The sequence below is a fragment of the Echinops telfairi genome, unplaced genomic scaffold, assembly GCF_000313985.2.
Source record: "Echinops telfairi isolate 266 unplaced genomic scaffold, ASM31398v2 ScPeMD7_18;HRSCAF=68, whole genome shotgun sequence".
Classification (NCBI taxonomy): domain Eukaryota; kingdom Metazoa; phylum Chordata; class Mammalia; order Afrosoricida; family Tenrecidae; genus Echinops; species Echinops telfairi.
Window position 1 is genome coordinate 29,830,204 of NW_022103915.1, and position 18,371 is coordinate 29,848,574.

Here is an 18,371-nt window from a genome sequence, read left to right on the forward strand (position 1 = left end):
TCCCCAGATGGAGGGGACTGCTTCTCACAGCCAAGGAGACAAGCCTGGGGTCACCCTGGGCTGAGAAGAGGGACAAAAATGGGAGGTCACAAGAGACATGGGGAGGAAGTGGGGCCCTGGGAATCTTAAATGGAGGATTTCAAAATCATTCCATCGGCTCTGAAGGCCCCAGTAGAAGTCAGGCTAGGACAACCTGAGCCACCTCCCAGCACACTGGATAGGGGGCATGTGCAGGGGTTCCAGAGATGGCCCTCATACCCCTGCGGGCATCGCCCCCCCCTTCCCAGGGCTTAGACCATCTTCCACACCTTCAATGAATGATGAATCAGTTATGAGCCTCCCACTCGGCCACTCCCCAAAACCTGAGGGGTAAGGGGATTCTACCTGAACACAGCACCTAGCACCCTCCAACTCAGTGGACTGTGACCCAGCGTGACCCCAGAGACTAGCATAGAACTGCCCCACAGCCCTGCCAAGGCTGTACACGTGTCTGGAAGTGGGCGGGCAGACAGCTGGTGGTTGGAACTGCCCATCCCTCTTTGGTTAGCAGCCAAGTGCTTTACCCATGGTGCCACCAGGGCTCGTAACACAAACGAGTCCACTCTGGGAAGATCTTGGCTCCAAAACAGAAAGTGGTCTTCCCGTGGCAGACTGATCTCCTGCCCCGGTGGTTTAAGAAAGTGCCCTGTGGTCAGCAGAGGAGCCCTGGAGGCAGAATGGGTCATGCACTGGGCTGCTAAATAAGGTCAGCCGTTCAAAACCACCAGCTGCTCCTTGGGAGAACGATGGGGCTTTTTACTCTTGTAAAGAGTTACAGTCTCCAAAACTCAGAGGCAGCGTCCCATAGGGTCGCTAGGAGTCTGCATCAACTTGATAGCAGGAAGTTTGAATTTCGGGTGGCACCTCACTCTGAGAGTCTGGATGAGAAGTCTGGGTGGGGGCCCTGGCTTCTCAATTGCCCCCAGCAATAGGAAGGTGGGTAAGCACACACTGCTATAGACTAAACTGTTCCCTCTCCGATGTGTGTTATAAATCTGCATAGATACCCGTGGCTCTGACCACACTGGGGAACTGGACTTTCTTTGGAAATGTTATGGAGGTTTCAGGATATGCCTTAAAACCTATCGTATATACTCGAGTATACGCCGACCTGAATATCAGCCGAGGCACCTAATTTTACCACAAAAACTGCATTAAAAATGTGCTGAAAAACTCTGTTTATCCACGAGTATATACGATAATCACTTTTGAGATGGGGGAGGAAGGGAGAAGTAAGCTCCAATGAGAAGAAGTTAGATACCACATGGAGATCTCCCAGGAAGGCCAAGACAGAAGCTGAGACACGGATTCTCCCCCAGAGCAGAAAGGCAGCCTTTCCCTCCAGCCCGCACCTGAACTCAGGCGTCTAGCCTCCTGGACCCTAAGCAAGTCAACTTCTGTGAACGAATCTCACTAGTGGGATTGCAGTTACAGCGGCCCTAGGAAGCGGAGACAGCCACTTTAGGGAAGGACGCATCTAGCCCTGCCAGCCCCACTGGGCGGCCACCTGCCCACAGCTCTGAGGACGAGAAAGCAGAACTGGAACTCGGCGCCACACACATGGCAGCTCTATCTCACCCACAAGGTTGGAACAGAGAAAGTAATTACTTTTTTTTTTTTTAATGAGTTGCCAGCACTTAAAAAAGATTTCCCCTACCCATCTGGATTTCTGGTTTCTCTTGATAAACAATGAGAAGCTTCGGCAATTCTGGGCCACACTTCCTATGTCAACGACTGCTGAAGCAGAGCAGCTGCTCCCTCTAGTCTTGTGGGCTTTAGCTGCCTGTCTCCTCAATGTCACTGACAACCCGCTCACCTCCAACACTCCAAACTCGCTGCCATTGCGTCATTCTGACTTCTAGCGGCCTTATGGGACCGGGTAGAATGTCCCCTATAGGTTCCCGAGACTGTAACTCTTTATCAAATGAAAAAAAAACACAACAACAAAAAAAACCCATCCAAATTCACTGCCAATGAGTGGATGCCAACTCAAAGTGACCCCGTAGGACACAGTAGAACTGTGCCCCCGTGAGTTTCTGAGACTGCAATTCTAACAGAAGTCGACAGCCTCACCTTGCTCCCAAGTAGTGGGCTGGTGGTTTTGAACTGCTGGCCTTGCAGTTAGCAGCCCATTCCCTAACCACTGAGCCACCAGGGCTGCTCTGGCCCACCCCAATCATCTATAATTCAAAGTTTCTTAAACGGTGGGGCTAACTGAATGTGTGGGTCGTGAAAAACTGGGCAACAGTACAAGGTTTCTGACCGTGCAGTGACCGTGCAAGTAACTCACAACCAGACACATAACGAATCCCTGACTCTGGCAGCGCTGTGCGTGTTGTGCATGTCTCTGGTGAGAGGGGTTTCTGTTGGGAAAAGTTTCAGAAGCCTTGGTCTCTGGGACCGACTGGGCCCAGGAGCATTTCTGGGAGTGGTCCCAGAGCCACCCCATCTCATTTCAGGCACCGCTGGTGTCAGCAGTGAGATGTGGAGGGTGCACCCCTCACAGGGTGTCCCTGGCAGAGAGGTGACAGTAAAAAGGCAGCCTTTAAAGTTGTGTGCAGTTTCAGCAGAAATGTACTTTTGTTTTGCTTTTTTGAATCCGTGCAGTTATTACAACAAAGGGCATTTTCATGAGCCCAACTTACATCATGTTTCAATACATCTACAAGGCCAACGGGTTATGCTAATTTACTATGATTATTTTTTAACATTCTAATGTGCCCTGGCCAGAGCTGTCATTATTACCCAATGACAATGAACTTCAAATCAGGTGGTTTTTGTCCGCCTGTGTCACTAAACCCTGGTGGCTTAGTGGTTAGGGAATGGGCTGCTAACTGCAAGGCCAGCAGTTCAAAACCACCAGCCTGCTACTTGGGAGCAAGGTGAGGCTGTCGACTCCTGTAAAGAATTGCAGTCACAGAAACTCACAGGGACACAGTTCTATTCTGTTCTGCAGGGTCACTTGGAGTTGGCATCCACTCATTGGCAGTTTCATTGCTGCTGGGGATGTGTTTTATAGCCCCTGATTTTATCAATGGGAGAGAGACGAGGCTTTCTACTTCCCTAAAGAGTCACAGCCTTGGACAGCCACAGTTCTACCCTGCCCTACAGGGTCCCGAGGAATCAGAGGACTCAATGGCAGTGAGCTTTTGGTTTCGTTTGTTTGTTTGTTTTGTCAAATTGTCTGGTGTTTTAGCTACAATATCATAACAGTATCTGTGCGCCTGTATCAATATCTTTCTGGAGAATGAAGTACTAACTAAAGGAATGGAAGGCTAAAAATCAATAAAAGCTTCTACTCGGTTGCTGTGAATGTAATTTGAAGGAGAGTTTTACAAAGTAATCTTGTTGTTAGTATTCATATAATCTAAGAAATAGTACACCTAGGTCATTGACAACTCTGTTCTATATGATTCTATAATGAAAATTGATAATAAACATTACTAAGGAGTCTGTATGATCTGGACATGGAGTAGGTCCAAAGGTGGGCAGGGGTCAAGGGGGAGGGGTGGGCACTGCCACCTGCCTTGTTCTGCTTCGCCCAGCCCTTGCCCTTCCAGTCCTCTTCCTCCCTTCTGGAAGCCAGGGAGCACCCCCAGTCAGGGCAGGCACTCTATGCCTTCACTAACAGCAGCAATCCATGGGAAAGGACAAAACGCCTGTCTTCGCCTCCCGGGACTTCACATGGACTTTGAGGAGCCTCTGACATTGAAGAGCTGAATGACCAGCCTGAGCTTCGGTATATCTATGTGACCATGAGTTTGGAAGGAGAATCAGCTGACCACCACCTTCTGACTCTGACTCCCAAGTCAGCGTAATGTTCACTCTCTGGGTGACGTCGCCATAGAAGATCAGTGGATCACCTGCCTCAGCTGGGGTCAGTTTCCCAGAGACCTGCTTGACTAGATCTGATTCCCGCTGCTGAAACCACATATATCCATGGTCTACACCTGCTCTGTCCAGCCGAGCAATTGAGCAGGGCCTCACTGTTGGCTGGGAAAGATGCCTAACCCAAACTGAGATAGGATAGAAGACAAAAACAGAGCCCTGGTGGTGCTGTCAAATCCACTAACAGCTTCCGTGAGAAAGATGAAGCTGCCTGTTCCCATCAATCCTGACCACCTCAGCAACCTGGGGCAGGTCACTATGTGCTGATGGCAGACGGATCCCGGCTGGAAGCAGAGAATACCAGAGATGTTGACCGGTGTTTTACTGACTCGGCCAAAGCATTGAATGCTGTGCAGCATCACCAAGTCTGCATCGCTCTGAGAAGAGCTGGAACTCCAGACCCTTCATGGTGCTCCTGTGGGACTTGTCCATGGTTCAAGAGGCGGTTGTGCAAACAGAACAAGGGGGTGCTGCACGGTTTAAAGGCAGGAAAGGTGGGCAGCAGGGTTGTATCCTCTCACCGTACTTGTTCAATCTCTATGCTGAGCAAATCATCGGAGAAGCTAGATTATATGAACAAGTGTGTGGCATCAGGACTGGAGGCAGGCTTATTAACAGCCTGTGACCTGCAGATGACACAACCTTGCCTGCTGAAAGCGAGGAGGACTTGAAGCACTCGCTGATGAGAGTCAAGAGCTGTCACCTTCAGTAGGCTTACAACTCGGTATAAGAAAGACCCAAATCCTCACAATTAGACCAGTAGGTAACATCATGATAAATGGAGAAAAGACTGCAGTTGTCGAGGATTTTGTCTTGCTTGGGTGCACAATCAATGCTCACGGAAGCAACAATCAAGAGATCAAAAGATGAACGACATCGGATAAATGTGTAGAAGACCTCTTTAGAGTATTGAAAAGAGAGGATGTTACTTTGAGGACTAAGGTGTGCCTGCCCCAGACCGTGGTATTTTCGATTGTTTCATACACTTGTGAAAGTTGAACACTGAATAAGGCAGACTGAAGAAGAATACATGTATTTGAATTGTGGTGCTGGAGGGGAATATCACAAGGTACCATGGACTGCTAAAAGGGCAAATTAATCTGTCTTGGAAGAAGTCAGGCCAGAGGGCTCCTTAGAGACAAAGATGGCAAGACTTTGTCTTACATGCTTTGAACATGTTGTCAGGAGAGACCAGTCCCTGGAGAAGGACAGCATGCTTGGTAAAGTGACAGGGAGTGAGAAAGAGGAAGACCCTCAACAAGATGGATTGACACAATGGCTCCAACAATGGGCACAAGCATAGGCACGATTGTGGGGATGGTTCAGGACCAGGCACTGTTTCGGTTTGTTATGCATAAGGTCACTATGGGTTGGAACCCACTGAAAGGCAACCTAACAACGACAGCATGAGTTGGCATCAACTCAATGGCAGTGGGTCTGATCTGGGTATAAATGATTTGGGGTATAAAAAAATATTTCCTGGGTAGCCAGACGGATAGCACAGGACCTGTCGCAGTAATTACTCATTAGGTTGCAATCCAAAAGGTCAGCAGTTCTAATCCGTCAGCCAGCTCCATGAGAGAAAGCTCAGGCTTTCTACTTGGGTAAGAGTCTCGGAAACCCACAGGGTCAGTTCTACCCTGTCCATAGGAACCCGTTTTGAGTTGGCATTGACTTGATGGCAGTGAATGTGGTCTTTGGCTTGGTTATGAACTCAAAGATCCACAGTTCAAATCCACCCAAGGCACCTCAAAAGCCTTGGTGATGTTTCCAAAAGATTATAGCCTTGAAAACCCTACAGCACGCAGACACCCAGGGGGTCACCAGGAGTCAGAATCCACTCGATGGCAGCTAGCAGCAACATGGGTTTAAAACGCGTTTGTCTCCAAAGACTCCATAGGAAAAGCAGATCGTCAAATAGCTGAGTAATAAGTTTATAATATTGCTTTGCACATGGAAATTAGATGTGCCATGCATCGGTTTAAATAGACTGTTACTAAAAAACTAATTTCACCCAGCTTGCTTGTTTTGTTGTTTACTTTATAAAACTGTAGCTACTGATAGTTTGGGTTCTAGGTGTGGCCCCATTTGCGGTTTGGCTAACATTTCTAATAGGCCACCACCATGGCTTATCCAAGGTTACTGCACTTCTTAGCTCCCCATGCAAACAGCTCCCTGTTTCTGGGTGCCACGAACTCATGTCCTTTTTGGGTCCTCATCAGGGCTGGCGCTGACCTGGAAGGCTTTCCAGCCCCTTGCCCATCCTGTGGCACTAAGCTTTCACAGTGCTGCCACACAAGGTTCTCCCACGCCTTGTGCACTAACACATGTGCACATCACTCAACATCCCACACAGATCATTTTCCTCAAAAACAATGGGTCAAGTGTTACACAAACTGCCAGGCTGCCACCACCTGGGAGCAACTGCTGCAAGGAGGCGGGAGGCTCAGCTCCCCTCTCCAGCCCCAGCTCAGGATTCCTTGCTTTCTTCTTCCCACACCTCCCAGCTCTCGCTGCTTCATCAAGGTCAAGGCCCTGTGCAGAGCTGGAAGAGACAGAATCGGTCCTCATAGTAAAGCAGCCAGTGGGGTGCTGTCCACCGCCAGACTGACCCCAGGCACAACAACACGAAGTCCTGCCTGGCTCTGCGCCACTCCCACAGATCTATTGCGAATTGTTGGGCTCCCCAGCAACGCCACAGAATGGCTTTCAGAACTAGATCGCCAGGCCTTTCTTCCTAGTCTATCTTAGTCTGGCAGCTCTGGTGAAACCCATTCAGCATCATAGCAACACGAAGGCTCCGGGGACAAAGGTTGTGCATGAGGTGCACTGGCCAGGAATCAACCCCAGATCTCCCACCTGGAAGCTGAGACTTGGACCCCACAGCTCATGGGGAGGCAATACTACTACTGAGCATCTTAAAACTGAAGACAAGTACTGAGGCCCCAAGCTTGAGAGAGCTATTAGCACCACCAACCCACAGGACCAAACCGGACCAACCCACTGCCCTCAAGGCAATCCCAACTCATCGTGACTGGATGCGGGGTTTAAGTTTCGTCTTTCTCTTGCAGAGCAGCTGCTGGGTTTGAACAGATAACCTTGTAGTTATCAGTCCAACGTTTACCTGTCAAGCACCACCAGGGCTCCTTAACCCACAGGTCCTACACACCAAAAACCAAACTCACTGCCATCAAGTTGATGCCGATGCAGAGTGGCCCTAGAGGGCAGGCCTGCTGGGTTTCTGAGACTGTGACTCTTCGTGGGAGTAAAAAGCCTCATCTTTGTCCCGAGGAACCGATGGTGCATTTGAATTGCTGAGTGTGTGGCTAGCAGCCCAAAGCACAGCCACTATGCCACCGGGGCACCCATCTCGCAGGACAAGAGGAGCAGGGGACCTCAGGATTCGACTTTTGGTTTAGGGAGAGGGTGCAGATCTGGTTCAAATCTCTCTTCTACTCATTCGCTGGCTCTAGGATCCTAGACACAATCGCTTGAGCATAGTTCTTCCCACGCAGGAGTTACTGAAAGGAATGTATGCAGCAGGCATTACCTTTGCAGCCCAAGCACAGCGATTGCAAAAAGCAGGCGCTCCTGGTGCTTGCTGAATGAATTTGCTTTGAAAGTGGAGAGGAGCTGGTGCCTGTGTGGGGCAGAGAAGCAGCCTTAGGGGAGAGAAGCCAGAGTGACCAAGGCAGGGAGGTTAGGGATCGCTGTGGTTCCAGGTCACGGAGAGAATTAAGAGTGCGGGATGGAAAGAATTATGCTGCAAAGCTCTTAGTCTGTTGGGAACCCTTTTCTACGAAGCAAAGTTCAAGGGACTCTGTTGACATTTCTTCTCCAGGTAGCTAAGATTTACCCAGAAAAAAAAAAAAGAAAACGTTCAAATACACAGAGACTCAAACCTCAGCGTGTGAGGACGCTTCATGCCCAGCATATGACAGGGCGTCCAAACAACACCGCCTTGCTATTGTTGAGTTTGGCAGAGAAGTTCAAAGGCTCACGTTCAATAGGTGGCTCCCTGAGGTAAACAGACCCCGTTAGGGTGTTTTTCAGTGGAAAATTCTTAGAACCTCCTGGCCTTATCGGGGCCTGGGCCATCAGCGATTCATTATTTTTATTAAAAGTGGAGGCTGCATCCGGTGGCGCTTTTACAGTGGTGGGAATAGGGGTGGATTTTCCTGTCTCTCAAGGTCACCTGTGAGGGCTTCTCTCAGATAGCTTTCCAGCCCTCGTGTAACAGTGCTTTGTTTTGTTTTTAAATCACTTTATTGGGGGCGCTTACAGATATTATAACAATCCGCAAATCAATCATATCAAGCAAACGTACATATCTTGCCATCGTCATTTTCAAAACATTATCTTTCTACCTGAGCCCTTATCATCAGCTCCTCTCAGTGACTTTGAGCTTTCCCTGACTTTGTCTGGATTCCATTCTGCTGCTAAGGAGGAGATTTAACTCCCTGGCAAGGAGACCTTGTGGGGCACAGTGGTTATGTGCTGGACTGCAAACCCAAAGGTCTATAGTTCAAACCCACCAGCCACTTTCTCCATGGGAGAAAAGAGCTGGCCATCAGCTCCAGGGAAGATTGCGGCCTAGTGACCCACCAACCATTACCCTCGGGAAACTGGAAAGCTCCCCTGACAGCTCCTGGGCTTGGGCGTTGTTAGCGGCCACTGGGAGTCAGACCTCCGACTCGTGGAACCCCAGGCACACCAGACCAAAACACTGCCACTTCCCAGGGCTGTGGATCAGACCCTGATGAACCAAAGAGCTTTGCCTTTGGTTTTACCCGTGGCTTGCTTTTGAAGTAGATCGCCAGGCCTTTCCTCTCAGTCAGTCTTAAGCTGGAAGCTCTGCTGACACGGGCACAGCATCAGCGCGACACCCAAGCCTCCAATGAGCTACTGAGGGTGGCAGCCCACAGGGGGCACTGCCTGGAAGTCAGACTGGGCCACTGCATGTTGAGGTTGTTACGTGCCAGCAAGCTCCTTCGGACACAGTGTCCCTGTGTACAAGCCACCACTCACCCCCTGCCATTGAACTTTACAGCAACCCTAGAGGGCCAAGTAGAACTGTCCCATGGGGTTGCTGAGATTGTACATTTCCCAGGCCCAGGCAACCTTATCTTTCTCCCATGGAGTGGTTGGTGGGCTGGAACTGCTGACCTTGTAGTTAGCAGCCCAAGGCCTAACCCATTACACTACCTGATCGTCCCCTATAGCACAGAGCAAAAACACTACCTGGTCCTCAGACCCGTTGCTCTGTTTGAGCCGGTAGGTGCAGCCACGGTGTCAATCCATCTCGGGGAGGGTCGGGAAGGTCCCTCCCAGGTGACATAAAAAGTGAGAATTCTGTCACCAATCTGTCACCAGTGCCCTCTTCACCCAGTCTGACCTCTCCTCCGCAAAAACAAAATCCAGTATAATCATGCAAAAACCATCAGAAGGACAGGATAAATACAACTGATCTATTTGGCCCCCATGGGAACAAAGCAGTGGCTAATAAATGCCGCCTTTGATACTCATATTTAAGATGTCAAGAGCAAAAGACAAAAGATTCATCCACACTGAGGCCTCAAGTCAATCCAATCTAAAACAATAAAACAATAAAAATAAAAACACAAACAAAAAACTCACTTTGACTCCTATTTGACTCATCAACAAAGAACTGCCCTGTGGGTTTCTGAGGTTGTAAATCTTTGAAGATGCAAAAAGCCTCATCTTTTTCCCTTGGGGCAGCTGTGGGGATCAAACTGCTGGCCTTGTGGTTAGCAGTCCAACAGGCGACCCACTATACCACCAGGGTTCCATCCTCAGTCTCCAAACCCAGAGGTAAACATGGGCAAAGGTCTGTATGTTCTCCCTTGTGTCCTAGAAGTGGCCTGTGTGCTTCCATTAACTGATGACATTATATTCACGTGGGGAAGGGAAAATTCTGCTCAAGCTATCTTCCTTGTGGATAAAGACAGAGTGGACATTTGCCATGAGAGAGGATTTTGGAAAGATTTTGTCCCAAATGACAGCTTTCTTTCTTTTTAAAAAATTTTTATGACAGCTTTCTAAATGAAATTAGTAGGTAAGAGAAAATAGGTCTATGAAAAACAAGTCTCATTCACTCACTGCCACCCTGTGAGAACTAGGAGTTACTGGTAATTTGTTAAACATGCAGCCGCGACTACAGGCACTTGGGAAGGAGACAGACATAGGCAGCGGTCCAGCTGAAGAAGGGTCCCGTATATACTTGCTTCAGATATTTGGAAAAGATGAGCAAATGTATTTACATTCAGTCAAACAACCTACTCAGCTTTGCTAGACCATAACCTGAGTGGGAAGCAGAGAATTTGGGATTCTCCGTCTAAACCAAGGGAAGAGAGGGGATTTGGATATGAGCTGCTTAAACCAGATACTCTTCCAGGTCTTGGGAATCCAGAGGCTGGGACTTCGCCAACACCCTGCTGAGTGAACTTGGCTCTAGGCTCTTGGAAAGAGAGTGACACCAAACCTAAGGTGGCCAGACATCCCGCTTTTGGCGGGACAGTCCCGATTTGTAACAATTTTTCCCAAGTCCCGTGGCATTTTTAAAAAGTCCCGATTTTTGGAAAGAATGCATGACAAGCTAGGGTATACGGTTTTCAGCTGCTGTGTGGCTATTTCGCCAGGGTATGAGTTTTATCAATGGTGTCCTGCTTTACCAATTAAAATCTGGTCACCTTAAGTCCAAACCTGGTCTCCCCAGTCCCGCCGGCCTTAAGCTGCATGTCAAAGAGGAGGCACAGCACGGCTCTTCAGCTCTGCTTTGGACAGGAGGCAGGACTCTATGAGAGCCACCTGGGTTCAAATCGCCCACACGTGCTATGAACGCCAACCAGAGGACCATGACTGACGCCCAGGGGTTGCTGCCCCAGAAAGACTCTGTTTCCTACCTTCAACAGGTCTACGTTGCGGGACTGACACAGGTTCAGGAATGAACCATCCGAGCAGGCTGTGTTCTAGAAGCCCACTCTCAGTTGGGGGAAGAGAAAAGAGGGCTTTTACCTCCCCACCCCTACCCCTCTACCTCAAATACCCCTGGGTCACAATCCCCTGACACTCACCCTGCAGTCACAAAGGCAGCCAGAGTCACACATCTGTGTGAAGAACCAGAAAGCTCCACGGCAAACACAGAAGGGCAAGCCAGCACACTCATACCTCTGACCACCCACAAACAACTTCACTCACCTGGTTGCCAAAGACGGCCAAGGAGCAAGCTGTGGAAACCTCGTTAGCCCCGAACCAAACGGAAGCGATTCGGGAGGGCATGCCCAGGATGAAGACCTGAGCCACGGAGCAGATGACCTGGCCCAGCACAGTGACCGGGAAGAGGTGCGGCTGGAGGCTGCCCAATTTCACCCAGGCGCCCAGGCAGTTGAGAGCCGAGCCGCTGAGGGCAATGGTGCGTAGGCCGAATTTCTCCAGCAGCCACGCCACGGGCAGGAGCAGGGGGATGTAGGTCAGCATGTAGCACATGGACAGCCAGTCGATGGCTAAAGTACCGACCCCGTAAAACTTCATGAAGATGTTATTGATGGCGCCGTACTGGATCCACTGGAAGGCGTTGCACATGGAATAGCAGCTGAACACCAGGACCACCGCCCAGCGGCGCCGGCTCACCTTGATTACGCTGAGGTCTTCAGGGCCGGAGCCACTGGGGTGGGACAAGCCGCTGGGGCGAGCCAAGGCACTGGGGTAGGCAGAGATGCTGGGGTGACCCGAGACGCTGGGCTGGATGGACACGCTGGGGTGGGCGGAGACGCTGGGGTGGCCCGTGACGCTGGCGTGGATCGAGACGCTGGGGTGGCCCGAGACGCTGGCGTGGACAGTCGCGCTGGGATCCTCCGCCAAGCTGGGCTGTGCCGAGTCGCTGGGGTCTTCGTAAGAGGCAGGCTCTTGCACGTGGGCGCCCGGGCCCAACTCCTGTTGGAGACCTTCATTCACCATGCTGACCACAGCCTTCCCCGGAGCTCTGGGCCCAGGCGCCCCGGACAGGTGCCGAGGGCGCCGGCAGAGTTAGGGGACAGTGGCTTCAAGCGCCTCCCCAGAGCTAACAGGTCGCGTTCCCCTCCCTCTGCCCCAGAAAGATCGGCGTCCCGGGAGTTCGGGCCCCAAGTTCCTGCGACGACTTTTCCTTGGGGCTCCTTTCCCGGACCCGCGGCGGCCACGGTGGTCCCCCAGGCCGGCCGCGGACGTCGGCAGGGCCCTGGCTGCCTCTGCCTGGAGTCCCTCCCAGGCGTTCGGGTCACATCCACTCGGTCCCCTCCGTCCTGGAAGAAGTTCCCTCCTAGAGTCCTAGTGCGATCAGCCGGCCAACTCGCTCTGCCCTGGGCCGGCTGGGGCCTCGCCCCCTCGGGCGCACGTGACCGCCCCCTCCCGCCCCTCCTGTCGGGGGAGGGGGGGCGCGGCGTAGTTGTTTCGCCACAGCCCAGAGATGCATCCTGTCCCCCACGTCCCGGCACCATGGAAACCGCTGGGTTACCGGCAGGCCACCCCTGCGCTGCCCCCAAGCTCCCCGATCCCTCTCCCAGGGGACCCGCAAGAAGATTCGCTCCGTCCTGCCCAGGTCACCCGGCTCCAAGAAATCAGGACACCGCCTGCATCCCTTAAGCGGGGGTCCTGACGGCAAGCGCTCCCCAAGTCTCCCCCAGATCCCAAGAGGGAATCGCGACTTCTTTCTTGGCTGCGCGCCCAGCGCGTTGCTGGACTTTGGGTCGACACTGGGCTTTACGGATTTCCCGGCGGGGCTGAGCCCCTGGGAAACTTGCAGAAGCTTGGCTGTGGCCTTCGCAGCGCTGCTCCAGCTTGAACCCCGACGCTAGGACCCACCGGGGGCCTCCGAGACCCGGGCCGCAAGGAGAAGGGGAGCGGGAGAAGCTACGGAAGGCAGCGACCAGAGCGCCATCCCCGGTAGCGACGTCTCCAAGCAGGTCCCTGAGCGCACAGAGCTATTGGCTGCCCCCTGCCGGTTCCGGCCGGACTCGCCCCCGGGGGAAGCGCGTCTGCGGGCAGGTGAGCCGCTCACTCCCAGAGGGGGTCCGCCAGGGCCAAGGGTCGTGGTGATGGGCCCAGGTGAAACTCCGCGTTAGCTACGCCCAGGTGGGTTTCAAAGATGTAGGTCCTCAACCTTTGTGATGAAATACTAGTAGCTGCCTCACGCTGTTGACATGAAAGGCACTCGCAGCGAGTGTAGGGTGTCCCATGTGTACCAACAGCGCCACAGGGGCTTCTCTGAATGAGTCAGCGGTTCTCAACCTGGGGGTGGAACGATCCTTTCCCAGGGGTCGCCCGCTCGATTCATAACAGTAGCAAAATGATAGTGATGAAGGAGCAACGAAAATAGTTGTATGGTTGGGGGGGGTCACTACAACATGAGAAACTTATTAAAGGGTCATGGCATTAGGAAGGTTGAGAACCACTGCAATAGATGAATCAATCATGTTGATGCCGATTCGATTCACAGCGACCCTACAGAACGGGGTAGAACTGCTCCTGTGAGCTTCAGAGACTGTAACTCTTTAAGTGCGTATAAAGACCCAAGGAGTGGCTGGTGGTTTCAAACTGCTGACCTTGTGGTTAGCAGTCCAACGTGTAAGCACTATCCCACCAGGGCTCCTTTGAATCTATGAGAGTGCATGGGGAATCCCAGAAGACGACCTGAAACTCGCTAAAGCAAATGGAAGCAAGGGTGAAATCACCGAGCAGAATAGAAAATTTCAAAGAGCAGCTCGAGAAGACAAAGCCAGATATTAGCACAAAATGTGCAGGGGTCTAGAATTAGGCAACTTAAAGGGAAGAACACACTCAGCATGTCTGAAACGGAAAGAACTCAAGAAAAAACTCAAAAGGAGGAGACCTCATATTGGCTGCGGTCACTCCTTCAACAAGGGGGGAAGGGGAGAAGGCCATCCACTTGAGGCGATACAATCGAGACCAGGCTGTGACCCATCAATGGGCCCTCCACAGGAATGGAAGGAGAACCTTGCTGGAAAAGCAAGTTACGACCAGGGGAGGGGAGCATTTTGGAGGAGGCACGGATATTTCTGTTGGTGAGTATGGTGGGTGAAGGGGGAGGAGCAACCTCACAGCCGGAATGGATGCTAAATATTGATTGTAAGGAGCCTAGGGGGACAATAGACCCCCTAGATTTTATGTTCCTGGGTAGACACTATGAATATGTTTCCACCCAACCCTTGGTGAACCACACCATAGACTAAGCACCATGATGACCTTGGACACTGGCCTTGCAGGCAGGCTGGCATCCCCAGGGGCCACGCCAGAGGGACCCAATGTAGAGGTCTGACTGAAGGAACTGAGCCCTGCCTCAAAGCTGCCTGTACCCTTAGACTTAAGGACTGGGATACAATGATGGGCGAGAAAACAGAAAGGAGCCACCCCGGGCCTGTGGAAGTGGTGGTCATTGGACCTTGGAAGAGACCCAGAATCACCATCTATTTAGTATTTTGATGCTCACCTTGCATTGCTATGACAGGTTTTGATCTGTTGGCCAGGGATCTGCACTTGGAAAAATTGATCCAAGAAGTTTTCCCCTGGCACCAATCCCCATGCTTGGTATAAACAGAGCTCAATCAATTGGGAGATCCAATTGTGCAGGACAACAACTCATGGCTTGCGGCTCATGGTTGGACTGTACGCACATAGGCTCCTAATATCGACTGTGTCTGGAGTTCAGTATCATTGGAAAAATTGCTGAAGTTATCAGTGCAATTGCCTTATACCCCAAGAGGATGACTGACAATGTTTTTCCTTTTTTGTTTCCTTGTTTTTCTGCCTTTTGTTTTGTTGTTGGAGGTGGTCTTGTGGATTTTGGTTTTTGTCATCATATGACAACCAAAGTAAACCAGAGTCATTCATTATCCATGAGCAACCCAATGGATTCTGGGATCCCATGTTACTCTAGCCTCAGTCCAAGAACAGTTAGCTCTCATATCATGGCCCAGCTCCACACTCACCTTCATGAAGAGATCACTGAAGATAAGGGTGCTACAGCAAAGTGTGTTGAAGAAAGCAGAAGATGCCTGGCTATCAATTGAAATAGTGTCTGTAAGTTATAAGCCCAAGGGTAAAAAAAGAAAGAAACCCTGGGGTCTTGTATTCAAACAAGCAGCTATCTAAGTGAGGAGTCAACTAAGTCCAGGCAGAAGAAACACACCAACCTGTGTGATCCAAAGATGACAATAACAAAATCCAAATATGACCAAGAAAAAAGTATCAGAGCTGAAATTATGAACACCCAATTTGTAGAAGGCAGTGGGAGCCCCAAATCCACCTGCAGTGTATGTAGTCAGATTAAGCCTCTGGCAGATCCTCTCTAGCGCAGACAAGGAACTTAAACAGCTTTATATCAGAGATTATTGTAATTTTGATTATGATGAATCAAACTGGTAGGTCAAATCAAATTTGACCTTCTGTGGCAGTTACATAATCTCCTGTCAACTTGCAAAGGGGTAGAGTCTAGCCTGTCAATCAGGTTCCAGCTTGATGACCTCATTTGGAGGCGTGAAGGCAATAAACAGCTCATTGGAAATCAGAGACACTCCCTGTGAGATATTCCTGTTGACAAGCCTCATGGAGACACACTGAGAGAGCCAGAGCCCTGGAGCTGGAGGAGCCAGGTGGAGATCCATGCTAGCGCAGAGATACTTTCACTGCCACTGGATCCACAAGACTTTCCACCTACTGGCCTGTGATTGATCTTCCTGCATTTGGCATCATTGCATGTGTTACGTGAGTCTGAAGAATTTATAGACTGGTAATATTGGACTTATGGACTTGACCTGGACTGGGCTGGAATGTTTACTTAATGTATAATTTCTCTTTGATATAAAGTTCTCTCTTACATACACATGAGTGTCTCTGGATTTATTTTTCTAGTCACCTCAGACTAACCTGAATTTGTTCTAGGTTCAAGTATTTTTTGCTTGTTCCATGACAGAAATTTCTTCTCTGGCTTTTTAAATATTGATGGTGGTCATTTCTTTCTTACTATTTATTTGTAATTTTAGCTTTAAAATTTTTTTTTCTTGCGCTTTTATTTTTTATAGTTTATTTATTTTTAAATTGTTTCTGTTGAGTTTACCAGTTTGTGAAGCACAGAAGCAGTCGATGCATAGAGTCAATAAATGATGCAATAGTTTACCAGGACTTGGAGAGTGGGTGGGAGGTGGAGAGGTTAAGAGGCTTTGGTGCACAATGAGTGCAGAAGTGGGAGGGAGCACTAGAACTGATTATGATGATGTATATACAAGTTTTTAAAAGCGCGTTAGCCATGAAGTGCGTGATATGTGAATACTATATTAAAACTACTAAAAGAAGAAAGAAACCAAACTTGACCAACAGTGACCATGGGCTAAGGGGAAATAATTGTTGCTTAGGGGGCATGGAGTTTATGCTAATGGTGGTGGGATAATTTGGGAAAGGATATTAATGATGGTTGTACAACATGAAGAGTATAATCAATAGCACTGAATTATACAGGCAGAGGTTGTGGAATTAGAGAATGTTTTGTTGTATATATTTTTGCCACCATTAGAAAAAAATAATGGCATGACTAATAATGAGTACAAGGAAGAAAAAATGTTCTAAAATGGATCCTGGTAATGATTGTATAACTCTCTTTTTATATTACTGAACCCTTGAATGGTATGTTATGTGGATGAAGTGCCAAGAAAGCAGTTTGAAAAAAGGAGTGGTGGGAGGGGTTGCTGTTGGGACCACTGGTTTCCAAGAGAATTCGATTCAAACTCTCACTGCCCAGAGGCACACATTGTTTGGAAGAGCTGCTGGAGTCTTAGATTACACTGGAAAGTTTGAGGAGGGGATTTCTGGCTACGAATGTCTGTACTCAAACCCCACTGGCGTCCTAGGCTCTGAGTGGGGTTGGCGTCCACAAAGTCAGCAGCTCCACCCCATCAGGCACTCCACGAGAGACATGAAGCTTTCTGCTCCAGCATCGGAAATGGACAGGGCAGTTCTCCTGGGTCCTGTAGGTTCTCTGTGAGTCTGAATCAATTGGATAGCGGTGAATTTGCTTTCGTTTTTATTCTAAAAGTCCCCCCATTGTTTCCCATCATTCTCCAGAAAGCCTCAAACCTCCCCTTTAAAAACAACCACCACAACAAACCTCCTGAGGCTTCACTTTCTTTTCCCTGGGTCACCAGTCTCTCCAACCACGTATTGGGTGCTTGGTTTACAGATGAGAAAACGGAGTCTCACAGCTAATTCTCATCAGACAGAGTTTCTATAGGACAGGCTTCCTGAGTTCCGGTTCACACAATCTCTTAGGTGCACTCCCTTGGGGCCAAGCTGCAGTTTGATCAAAATCCCTACGTTCTAACTTAGGACGCAAACACTAGTCGGGGTTACCTTTTGTGGTGGTGAGGTGTTGGGCTCCTGACCGAAAGAGAAGATGCCACTCCAGAGGATATAGATGGGGCTTTCTACTCCCGTAAAGCGTTAGTCTTGGAAACTTGCAGGGGCTGTTCTATGAGTCTCAGGTCGAGATGATTCGGAATCGACTCCGTGGCAGGGAGTGAGGCAGTATTGTGAGGCCTGCATTTAGCTGGCATGAATTTGAAATTCTTCCCTGCCATCGTTGTTGTCAGGAACAAGGGTCCCAGATTGCCCACCAGCATTTCAGCTAAACCCAGAGAGCAGGTTGATTCGAGAAACTCTAAATTTATTCTGCAAGCATGAGAAAGGAGGAAGCAGCAGGGCTTGTTATCTCTAAACCACTTTGAACAATCTAGTGAAAATCAAGGAAGTTATGTGCCCCAAACTATTCGATAAAAAGCAGGTTTTCCGATGATCTCAGGAAATAATAATCTGCACATAAATTTCTCCTGGAGCACCATACTCCATTGCTTATCTAAATAGGAGATGTTTCCTGCCTAGCCTACCTCTTAATTGCCTTGCTTACTGCGTTCCCAAAGTAGGAGACCATCCCTACGGACGCAGCTTAAAAGGAATTTCTACTGCAAGGGAGGAGTTTGGATTTCCAACAAACTAAATCTTAAATGATGTTATATTTTGACTATCTTGATTAACTGCAGGCTAACTCTCTCACCTTCTGCTGTCATCATTAGCTCTGGGGCCTTGGGCAACTTCCTTAACCGGTCAGTGTTTGAAATCTGTGGACTAAAGACCGAAACTCGGCCACCTTGAGTTGTGAGAAGTAACCCAGGTAACACACGCAAAGCCCCAAAAGGGCGCTGCGTCTCTTTCCCTGTTTAGCTCTCAAATCCCACTGCCAAGAAGGCTCAGAAGCGAGGATGGTAAGACTTCATCTCACGGACTTTGGACACGTTACCAGACAGGACCAGTCTCTGGTCAGACAAGCTGAGGGCTAAGAAAAGTAAGAAACCCCTCAACGAAGTGGCTTGGCACAGTGGATT

At 49.7% G+C, this 18,371-nt stretch overlaps 1 protein-coding gene across 1 annotated transcript in view; it reads right to left on the reverse strand.

The window, feature by feature from the left end:
- Positions 1-12,175, reverse strand: part of FLVCR2 (FLVCR heme transporter 2) — a 63,635-nt gene extending 51,460 nt beyond the window's left edge. Inside the window, exon 1 of the mRNA XM_004699043.2 lies at positions 11,146-12,175. Within this exon, the coding sequence (XP_004699100.1) occupies positions 11,146-11,904 (759 nt within the window). The 5' untranslated portion in view covers positions 11,905-12,175. The remainder of the gene's footprint in view (positions 1-11,145) is intronic.
- Positions 12,176-18,371: the final 6,196 nt, after the last annotated feature.